General features: G+C 38.2%; 2 protein-coding genes across 6 annotated transcripts in view; one reads left to right on the top strand and one right to left on the bottom strand.

Moving 5' to 3' along the window:
- Positions 1-278: 278 nt before the first annotated feature.
- On the bottom strand, positions 279-10,152 carry ENY2 (ENY2, transcription and export complex 2 subunit). 5 transcript variants are annotated; one of them, XM_011369465.2, is made up of 6 exons: positions 10,041-10,152; positions 8,523-8,599; positions 5,212-5,282; positions 3,875-3,949; positions 3,671-3,780; positions 279-1,360 (listed from the first exon to the last, which is right to left on the bottom strand). In XM_011369465.2, the coding sequence occupies exons 2-5, from the start codon at positions 8,588-8,590 to the stop codon at positions 3,701-3,703; spliced, it is 294 nt and encodes a 97-aa protein (XP_011367767.1). In that variant the 5' UTR covers positions 8,591-8,599; positions 10,041-10,152; the 3' UTR covers positions 279-1,360; positions 3,671-3,700. The 5 variants fall into 5 exon arrangements, with proteins under 5 accessions (XP_011367767.1, XP_011367765.1, XP_023391906.1 ...); XM_011369463.2 differs by having other exon boundaries at positions 9,969-10,136; XM_023536138.1 differs by having other exon boundaries at positions 10,037-10,129.
- A 154-nt stretch (positions 10,153-10,306) lies between these two features.
- Positions 10,307-11,005, top strand: part of NUDCD1 (NudC domain containing 1) — a 63,305-nt gene continuing 62,606 nt past the window's right edge. The window contains exon 1 of the mRNA XM_011369468.2: positions 10,307-10,549. Coding sequence (XP_011367770.1) covers positions 10,429-10,549 — 121 coding nt within the window. The 5' untranslated portion in view covers positions 10,307-10,428. The remainder of the gene's footprint in view (positions 10,550-11,005) is intronic.

The following is an 11,005-nucleotide window of genomic DNA, read 5'->3' as shown; positions in this document are numbered from 1 at the left end:
GTGGCCCTCAACCAGCAGCGCAAGCATGGATTGGGAGCTTGTCAGAAATACAATCTTGAGCCACACCTCTTACCTTCTGAATCAGTATTTTAACAAGCTCCTCGGGCAGTCTGCATGTCTGGGAGGTAACACTCACAAGAGATACAGTAGGGTAGTTACTGGAGGAGAAAAAAATCGCTATCTTAAGTGTGGTCAGTTTGAGGTGTCCATAGAACATCCCAGGAAGCTGATCCATTAGCAGCTGGGTATATGAGTGTGGAGAATGGGTTGAAGTCTGGTTTGGTGATGAAATTTACCGTTTATTAACCTGTTAGTATTTGAAGCCATGGTCCGACCCAAGTTTCCTGAGATTTGCCCAGGAAAAGTATATCATTAGTCAGGCAGAGGGCCCAGGTGAGAGCCCTAAGGAAACACCATTATTTCAAGTCCCATACAGCAAAAGGTACTCCACAAGAAACAGAAGGAACTTCCAGTGGTAGGAATAAACGATATGAGGAGTGGGAGGAAAGTTCCAAGTGGCAGGACGGTCAACATTCTCATTTCCAGCAGAGGTCACATAGGTACAGACAAGAGTCCATTGGATTTGGCAATCTTGATGTCAGAGTAAAGCTATGGGTGAAGATTATTTCCCATTAAGTTCTTTCTTGACCTTAGTATGTGGGGATGCAATTTAGAGTTTCTGCTTTCAAAGTTCAGATGAGTAGAATATGTGAGAGGAGCTTGGTTGGTATGGAGCCAGTTTGCAAATGTTCTCTCTTCCAATAGGATGGTAAATTCTTTGAGGAATAAGGAAGGCACATAAAGATGAGTAAGACCCAGTCCTAACTCTCAAGAGTTTATAACAAATAAGAAATAAGACAACTGTAGTACAAGATGGGGTATGTACTATAAAATAAAATATTATAGGGATTCAAACGAGAAATACATTGTATCTATAGACAATCAGGAGAGGCTGCTTGCTTCTCCTCCATTGTTAGCACAGAGATATGCACACACTTAATACTTAAACTATATTACTTGCTGACTTTTTCGCTCAACAAATCTGGTAGATTGTTAATAAAGTCCCACTTATTCCAAAATCCAAGGAAACTTCAAACTCATTCATGAGATATTTATTAAAATAACACATTTAGGGAAAAAAAATCAATACAATGTATACATCATTACCGAAAACTGTATACCATCATACAAAAAAGGATTTTATTTTGGGAAAGCGATTCCTAATTTATGGCAAGTTTTACTTTCAGAAATAAAACCACAAAACAACACAATCTAATTCAATCTTAAAGACTGGCATGCTGAGCAAGGAATGTTCTTATTCTTTGTAGAAGCTCCTTCTTTACACTGTCAGGTACCAGGGCTGAAATATAAAAACATAGGAGTAAGAAGATTCCAATTAATGTATGTCAATTTGAGGTTTGATATTTTATTCAGGATGACCAATCCAAACATTTATAACTTTTTATTTATAATTTATTTCAGAAATAAGCTTGGTTTCAATTAAAAATAGGTAAAGATATCTGAAAAAATAAAATATATTTGCAATTCATTATTTGAATGAGCTATCCAATACCTAAATACATCGCACATTGAGAAGATACGGGAAATTCTTTAAAGTATGAGTGAAAAGGCCTTTTTAAGCACAGAGACTGTAATAGATTGATAAATTTGACTTAAACGCAGCAACAATTTAATAAGCGTGGTCAAAATCACTGTAAACAAAGGCAAAAAACAAAAACTGGGAAAACACAGAAATGGGCTAATCTCTCTACTATATGAATTCTTCAAATTGATACAAAAAAGATCAGCAGGCTAACAGAAAAACGAGCAAAGGAAATGAAGAAAAGGAGAGACACATAGTTCTTGAATACAAGAGGGGTTTAACTTCACAATGGAAAAGATTAAAACCACATTCAGACAGCAGCTTTACCAATCAGACTGGCTAAAAGCCAAAGGTCAACAACATACTGTGCTGGCATGACTGAGGGGGAAACGGACACTCTCCCATCGGCAGGTGGGAGCACAAACTGGTACGACATTTTTGGGAAGGTAATTTGGCAATATTTTACAGGAATAAATGCATATACTCTCTGACTCAGCAAAGATGCAAAAACTGCAACAGTGGTTATATTTCCTATATTTTATTACTTGAATTTGAACCATGTGACTACATTAGCTATTCAAAGTATTAAACTAAAAATGAAAAAAAAAAAAAGCCCTGCTTTTAAAAATTTTAACTGTCAATAAAAAGATCAACATGATGGTTTTTCCTTTTCAGGCTACTATCAAATAAGAGAATTAACTAAATAATATAAGCAATAGAGAATTAACTAAAACCTCTAATGTTATTTGCTGTATCCAGAGGAAATGGAAAGCTTCAGACATAGTTCAATATCTCTATGAAGAATTCCATAAATTGGTACGCAAACCAAATGAGGTGAATACTCCTCTTTCTAAATTTAGTTCAAGCCTAGAAATAAAGTCTATATAATTAATTCAAGTCCACTGGAACTGTGATATGTATATTAAACATACTTTTATTCAAAATTATGGTGATGGAGAACAGATCAGTGGCCTTGGGCTTAGGGACGGGGGTGAGGACAAATGGATAGCTTGAGAGAGTTTACTAGGGTGGTGGTTACATTGATGTATACGTGTGTATAAAATTCATAGAACTGTGCACTAAAAAAATTCAATTTAAAAAATAAAATACTTCTCTTTAACAATCAAGAAGACTAAGAGCATAAAAGAAAAGATTTATTTTTCTCTTCTCCCTATCTCTATGTGCTCATTCTCTAGCAGGGGAACTACCAGGGACTGCAATGTCTAACGCACCTGTGTTGGAGGAGAAGCAAAGAACAATTTCTATGCTGTGTCACCAGTTCGTAAGTAATGTAATAGATTAAGCATAAATTACAGAAGAAAAACAGAAAAAGAAATTAGGGAAAATTATTTCAAAATATAAATTCATGAGGGGAACAATACATACTGCTTGCCCTCCGCCGCCCTTTCCCTAAGATATACTTGAAAAAAGTTAGGTTTTCTAAATGTGAACGGGCCTAAGGAGGCAGTTGGAAAGGATCGTAGGATTCTCTAGCTCCTTCCCAGCAGGCAGCAGTTTAGGGGACCCAGTATTCTCTAGCAATAATTTTCACTTTTTAAGCTTAAATTCTTTTTGGTATTTCTGTGTGGGAAAACAACTAATGGGCCATCTAATTTACCTGCTTCCACTTAAAACTTTCTCAAAATAAATGAAAATCATGTGGCTCCATCTGAGATAACAATATAATGTGGTTCCTGACACTATTTATTACATAACATTGATGTTAATATATTTCCTTTCCTTTGCCTTCTATAAACAAGGCATTAAAGGGAGAAATGAATCACCCTGAACATGAAGTTACAGAGCTAACAAATTCTTATCAGACTTTCAAGAAGGTGGAGCTGTTTATTTTTAATAAGGAAAGAAATAGCAGAGCAATGACTCAGGGACTGAGATAACACTTTGAATTATTAAATATTTTAGAGTTCAGGCCATATCTGATAAAGTTTATAAATCTTAGCTTCTTGTAATATTTGCCTTTACAAAATCCCATATTTTAAGTTATGTCTCAAGAACTGTATCAACTTATATTTGCATACTGTTTTAGAGTGCAAGAACAGTTTATACCTCTTATCTCACTTGTTACTCAAAATCATGCTAGAGAGGCAGGTAGGCAATTATAGCTCTTCCCAATGATGAAACAGAAGTACCCAAATAATTTTGCAAAGGTGTTCTTCCTTGTAAAAAGAAAGAAGAGCTGAACCAGCAAGAGAGAGAAAAAAAATCACGTCTTTAACACATGTTCCCTTTCACACAATTTCTATTCCTTACCTCTGCCTTTTGGTGTGATTTCAGCCACCAAGTCATCAACAGTAACGTGTTCTAGTCCTTTTTCTTTAATTACCTCTTATGCAAAAGCAAAAAACAAATCATATCATTTAAAATCATTATCTGTAAGAAAGATTTTCATAGAGGAAGGGTTAAGATCATGTTTTTATAGTGCAGATTGGTCTTTAACAAAATAGAGGACACTTCTTTATTTTTCTTTTTTAATGAAGTTCAACCTTAAACACATTGAGTAGTCATCACATCAAAGTCATAAGTCTGTTCATCCCTTAGCTAAATAACCTGTAACTTAACAAGTATCAACACTCAGAATGAATTTGAACTGAGGTCAAATCTAACATTTGTAAAAAACTAGAAACTTGTAACTGTACAAATCTTATTTCGTCATAATCATACCAGCACTTGAATGTATGAAGGGAAAAAAAGCTATTATTTGTGTTTAAGTTATAATTTCATAGCCCAAAATTAAAATACAGAACAATTCTTTTGCTCTTTTCTCTAAGTGGGAATTGAGTTAATTTTATCATTTAATATTCACAATAATCTAATGGGCTGGACATTTTCTCCACTTTATAGCTGAGGCAACTGAGGTTTAAAGATTAAATAACTCATTCAAATATGAGTTGAAATCCAGCTATAGTCTTTTACTAGCGAAAGTCTGCATGACCCCAAAGTCTATGCTTTTACTAATTGGTCACATTGCCTTCTTAGGGTTAAATGATATACTCTCTATTATTATTATTTGTAGAAACCATTAAAACAATGGGAATTCATTAAAAATAACCAGAATGCCATTATACTAAAAGCTGCGGCATGCGTAATCTATTTCATGGCATCAGCAGCAGCATTCACTAACTTAACAAGCTTCCATTCAAACATTTTAAAAAATAAGTGTGATTCTCCAAGAGCTTTTAAAAATGAATTTTTCAAAAGAACACTGTTAAAGACAGATTAAATTCCAATAAGTCTGATAAAGTACTCAATTTGTTATTAAATTAAAAACTATTAGGGATAACTAATGTTTCGCTTTGAACTGGCACACTGAACAAGGTGGGATTCCGTATTTTGAAGCCAGAGGAAATCCGGCCTCACTGGCTTTAACAGCAAAACAGAGAAAATTTCTAAAAATTTAAGAATTAGGTCTAAATATTATCACGCAGGGAAGGAAATCATTACTACAAGAGTCAATTTTCCATTTGTTAAAAATTAGGTCTAAGCACTCAATGTACCTTAAAACACTGACTGTAATTTTTCTAGTGAAGCCCAAACCAACACAGTTGAGAATGATGGAATTAGCCTATCTTCTACATGAAACTGATTACCTTTACAGTGAGCCTTCAGTTGATCCTTCCAGCCACATTCAATTAATTTAGCTCTCAGCAACTCTTTGAGGCTGTTGAAAAAGAAGTATTTTCAAATTAAACTACAACAATGTATAATATCTTATATAGGAATGTTTGAATCAAAGATTCAACTGTTCAATTAAAAATCTCCCGGCTTCCAATCACAAAACTTTCATCATGGTGTTACTTAATTCTATTACTAAATCATTTAAATAGTTCTTTGATCTCATGCTAATCATTTAAACTCTGGGCCTAATTTTCATTATCAGTAAAATAAAATGAAGTGGATGTGGCACAGTGCTTTTCAAGAGAACTCTATTCTGGCCTTCTTATGCACCTTCCACTTCCCCCCACCAGTAGGAATATTGTAGGTCTCACACAACTTCTGGAAGGTATAGCTGAACTTGGAGCAGCAACATCTCTTGATTACAAATTCTTATCGTTTAGCTTTCTTACTTCCCCATTATATCTCTTAACTTCAAAGACTTTCCCCTTCCTTATTCCATTAACCTTCAAAATTATACATTAAGTATATTTCATTGAATCTAACACTATTTTTTTCCACATTTTAACAATTCAGTAATAAGCATACTTATAATTTTACTTGGCAGTGTTTTCTTGTTTCTTACTGGTTTAAAAAAAGGTGTATTTTGCAACCATGAATGCAATAAAATATTTTCTTATCAGTACTTTCTTATTCTTTTGCCATATCCACTTTTACAAATCCTCAATCTTCAACTTAAATCATCTCATTTCTTAGCTTAAACATGTCATAACCCAAACGGCTTCTCTCAAACCTCCTATGCCTCTACTATGTGACATTTCCACTGCAATACTAATTAGATCTTTCAATCTAACAGGGCCCAAACCTAACTCATGCTTCTCTCCCACCTCAACCTGTTCTCTTTGTCACAATGGCAACACCATTCTTTCAGTTCCTCAGGCTGGAAACCTTGGCAGTGCCCTTCACTCAGCAGCTTTGTTAAAACTACATATCCAATCCATGAGCAAATCCTATTGGTTCCAGTTTTAAAATATACACCTACAATCCAAAAGGTTTTCATCTCTGCCATCTCTGCCATCCCCTAGCTCAAGCCACCATCCTGTCTTGACTGCATTGTTGCCAGAGCCTCCCACCTTGCCCCGCTGCTTCTTCCCTTATACATGTCCATGCTCCTCCCACTGCTCAAAACCCTCCAGTGGCTCTCTAATTTACTTGGAATAGGTTCCATCCTCCAGTGGCTTCCCAATTTCCTTAGAATAAAATTCCGAGTCTTCACTACAGTCTAAACGACTCTCCATGAATTGCCCCTCCCCAGCTGTGTGCTTTTTTTTCCCCCCTATCCAAAATAAGATATCCCATTATTCTCTGCTTTATTTTTGTTCTAGGACTCACCATCTGACATATTACACATTTATTGTCTGTTTCCTCCCATTAGAATGTAAGCCTCATGAAAGAACAGACTTCATGCTGCTCACTACTGTAACTTCAGCACCTTAACAGGGCATGGCGTGTGGTAGAAACGCAGTTAACTAAGCTGCATGAATGAAAACACACACAAAAAAACAATACATAATCCCTTATACTCATTACTGGCAATACTATCCTCTCAGCCTCCCAAGGCCCTGCTCTAGATTCCACCTTCTTCCTCATTCTTCACACTGCTGAATTTTACTAAAAACAAAACGAAACACAACAACCCTGTAAGTTCTCCTTTCCATTTCGCTGTTTCTCTTTTTTAACCCAATATAATCTAACAATTCTTTTGCATTCTATCTCAGCACTTCCAGTCTATCCTCCACACTGCCAGAATAACATTCTTAAAGTGCGAAGTGATTTAGTCATTCCCCTCCTGAAAATCTTTTAATGGCTCCCACAATGGATAAATCAACAACAGATGTTTTTACAAACCCACCACCCATTTTCCTGGCCTTTTTTGTCAGAAAAAAAAAAAAAAAAAATTTCACCACTCTCAGTATAAGATATTTGGGTAGAGTTCTAGCAATAGAAATGTGACCCAGCCAAGGGTGACTGTAACTGGACTATTACCTAAGTAAGATGGTAATCAAGCTAGGTCTTTTGCTGAAACTACTAGGAGAGTAGTCTGAGCCCAAGGGATGTAAATTTTGTACTAATTCTGCTACCTTGTGTGCAGATCCTGCTTGAGAATAAAGCCAACACAGAGGAAACTAGTGTTGACAACAATTTTCAAGTGCCTGGACCCAGTGATGCCTGAAGCAATCTCAAGTTCTAGACTTTTTAGTTAGATGAGTTTATATATTTCAATTGGTTAAGCCAGTTTCTAAGTTCAGTTTCTATCATTTTTATTGAAAAAATTATGACTCATACAAAATCCACACCCCTCTTGTCCCGTTCCAGCCACACAGCTTTGACCCTTTACCCTCCAGCTTTTATTTTGCAGTTCCCCGGAATATTATCATGTCATAACAAAGCTCTGTGATTTTGTACATTCTGTTCAATCTGCCTAGATTGTCTTCTTTACTTTATTGGCTTGGAGAACTGCTACTTCTCCCCCAGCTGAGGTACCTCTTTTACTATTCTGTGAGGCCTTAAGTGATCACCAAAACCCCCAAGTAGAGTTCCTTACATATATTTCTCTCATACTATGTATCACCTTGCTTCTGGAAGCCTTTCTTGATTCCTTAGGCTCTCCTTTGAACTTCCAAACCTGTTCATTTTTCAAATATTTACTTGCTATGCAATTAAGTGCTATGTATTATACTGGATATCTGCTGCCAAGGAATTTATATTATTTTGGAAGATACAAATTAGAAAAGTGGGTGGTCACAAAAGGTGATTAAATGCTATGCTAGAACAAGGTATTTGGGGCTTAGCAGATACCTGGAAGAAATATTTAAATTAAGACCTGAATGATGAGCTAGAATTAGCTAAAGTTTACGGTAAGAAAGAGGAATGTTTCAGAGAATAGGAACAATACATGCTACTGAGGTTGAGAGAGCTTGGTAACTGAAACCTGGGTAACATGTCTCCAATTATAGTTATTTGGGCATTTTTCTTCTCTACTATACATAATTTGAGAGAGTCATTTCTTGTTCATCTTCCTATATTACCCACTTTCCTCTAAGTCTTGCAGTATTGAACAGATCTATTTTTTATAGATGTTAGGAACTGAAGCTTTCAATTCTCTACTTTCTGTAATTCTTTCCATTAACATTGGTTTTGTTCCTTGATATTTAGATTCTTATATATAATGTAATTATAATTTGAAGGTGTTAAATGTAATTTATTAACACAGTCTATTACTTACCGTTCTCTTTCTCCAGTTTCTATCAACTTTTGGTTAATCGCTGCTCTCATCTGCGCATCTTTGTTCATCTTGCTAACCTGAACATCAACATGTATTTTCAGATACAAAACACTTGCAAAGCATTTTTTTCCTAAGTCCTCTAGGCAAGCATCCCAACACATTTAACACTCTGTCTATCAACTAAAGGGGTGATAAATTTCAACAATGTGTTAACAATGTCATTACTGCATCCCAAGAAGTCATACTGATGAACTCACTTTACCATTTTCTTCTCCCATATACCCTTTTATTAATGAATCTTTGCATAATAATTATTGTAACATTTATTAAACACTTATGTGCTTGGTACTGGGCTAAAACATTGGTTTTTTATCTCAACCCCCAAAACTTATTCTTTTATGTATTAACATAATTTGTATTTTACAGATGAGGAAACTGAGGCACTGAGACAGAAAGTGGTGAAGGCAGGATTTGAATTTGGTACTTTGACCCCATAAGCACCCAAACACTTTAACAGCACATCATAACTGGCTGCTAATCATTTCTACATGTTAACTGTGTTCAAAATTTTGGGGAAGCCATATAACCTCAATATCAATAAGAGATTAAGCAATGTTAGTGAAAAATGAATTTTCCAGATAAGGCTCTAAGTGCTTTACTTTTCACTAAGATGTATCTGAATTACAACTGCCAAATTACCTGTAAGTATGTTTGTGTTTGCTCTTTATTAAAGTTTGCTGGTGGGATAAGGGGAAAACAAATCCCAAACTAATTCCTAACTTAGAAAATCCTCAACTTTCAGTAAAACAGACAACCAAAACCAAAATGGTGTAGAAAGAAGAGGAAGATTAGGGTATAACACTTGGGATAAGCCAACCTTACTTCGCTTCGTCTGTCACTAACTCGAGACTAGTTTTGTCTCTCATCTTGCCTATATGAAAGCTCAGACTGGCAATGAGTTTTTCAGAGTTGATTTTTTTTTTTTTTTTTTTTGAGTGGAAAAGGAAAAAGGAGAGGTTGAAAAAGGACTGGGAAATGTTTGCTTTTGCAGTTGGAGACTAACATGTTCAAAAATTCTAAGGTCTACTGACTACCATTACTAGAATATTGAACTTGATCTTGCCTTGGCCCTTAAAATACGGATAGTGACCTTGGACAAGTCAATTCTTAAAGGCCTCAGTTTTCTCACTGGTAAAACAAGGGCGCTAGGGTATCCCTCCCAGTTCAGACATTCTTTGGGAAAACAGAACAGGGCGGAGACAGCGGGAGGGGAGGAGCCAGAAAACAAAGCGAGGACTGGCTTCAGGCCATCTCCGGTAGCACGCCCTGTCGGAAAGCCCTACAGGCCCGCGAGCGCGGGTCGGGGAAGCTAACGAAAGACAGCACATCGAAAGGAGCCTGGGCTGGGCCCGGGTCCCGGCCCTGAGGACCACGGGCATAGCTCACCACCATCACCGCGGGCGAGGGCCGTCCCTTCCCAGCGACGAAATGACCCTTGCGCTGACGACCGTTACCTACCACACTCTTCGGCTGCCCAGACTTAGACCCTCAGTAGCTCGGGCACCTAAGCACACAGAAAGCTAGAACACGCATTTCCGGGGCGGGATCTTGCCACCCTGCCTATAATGTGAGAATTTAACCAGCGCGGGCCGCCTCCTGGCCGCTCAGCACTCTGGGCAAGAGAGTCCAGATCCTGTTGTCTTGCGAGCAGTTCGTCCTCGGAAAACTACATAGCCCAGCATGCAACAGAGTTAACTTTCTCAGGGGCACTACATTTCCCAGAAGGCATTTTGCACCGCAATGTTATCTGGGATGGGACCGCACCGCCTCCCATCCTCCGTGTTACGAGTGAAGCGCGGACCTTTCAACAAGAGCTTTATTAATTCTCACGCGTGGACCCTGGAAGATGATGGAGGTGGCCGCTAATTGCTCCCTGCGGGTGAAGAGACCTCTGTTGGATCCCCGATTCGAGGGTTACAAACTTTCCCTCGAGCCTCTGCCCTCTTACCAGCTGGAGCTTGACGCAGGTGGGAAGCGGCGGTGACCCCTCGCACTCTGCCCCTTTCCCCTTTCAGATGCCTTTGGCCCGACCCTCCCCGCATTTTCTTCCTTTCTGACTCCGGCAAGCAAGGCGACTGAGGCCTTTCTTACGGCTCCTCGGGCAGGGGTGGACATAGGGTGGCGATCTCTGGAGAAGGACTCCCATCCCGGAACTCCACGGGAGCCACCTTCTCGCGGTTCTTATGTAGAGGGACCACCACGGGCCGGTCCTCGGCTGGACCGCCAGGGCTGCGGTGTCCGGCACGCGGGTGGTTCTTGGGCTCCGGCCGCCTTTCCGTCCCTGGCGTGGTCCTTGCTGTGGGAAAAGCTCAGAACTTGCTTTCCCCCGGTCATTCTCTGTAAACGTGTACGTTGAGAAGCCACACCTCCTTGGAGGACCCCCAGCTCTCGTCTCTTCCGGCTGAGACCCAGTTTTTAAAACA

Source organism: Pteropus vampyrus, unplaced genomic scaffold (assembly GCF_000151845.1).
Source record: "Pteropus vampyrus isolate Shadow unplaced genomic scaffold, Pvam_2.0 Scaffold149, whole genome shotgun sequence".
NCBI classification, from domain to species: domain Eukaryota; kingdom Metazoa; phylum Chordata; class Mammalia; order Chiroptera; family Pteropodidae; genus Pteropus; species Pteropus vampyrus.
The sequence above is the reverse complement of the archived record's forward strand: the minus strand, read 5'-3'. Positions and strand labels throughout refer to the sequence as shown.

Excerpts from the sequence above, each read along its gene's own strand:
- ENY2 (XM_011369463.2), bottom strand. Across the intron at positions 5,283-8,522 it reads GAAACTGGAGAAAGAGAACG|CCTCAAAGAGTTGCTGAGAG; the intron begins GTAAGTAATAGA and ends CTTTTTCAACAG. Across the intron at positions 3,781-3,874 it reads AATCACACCAAAAGGCAGAG|GAAGAACACCTTTGCAAAAT; the intron begins GTAAGGAATAGA and ends TCTTTTTACAAG.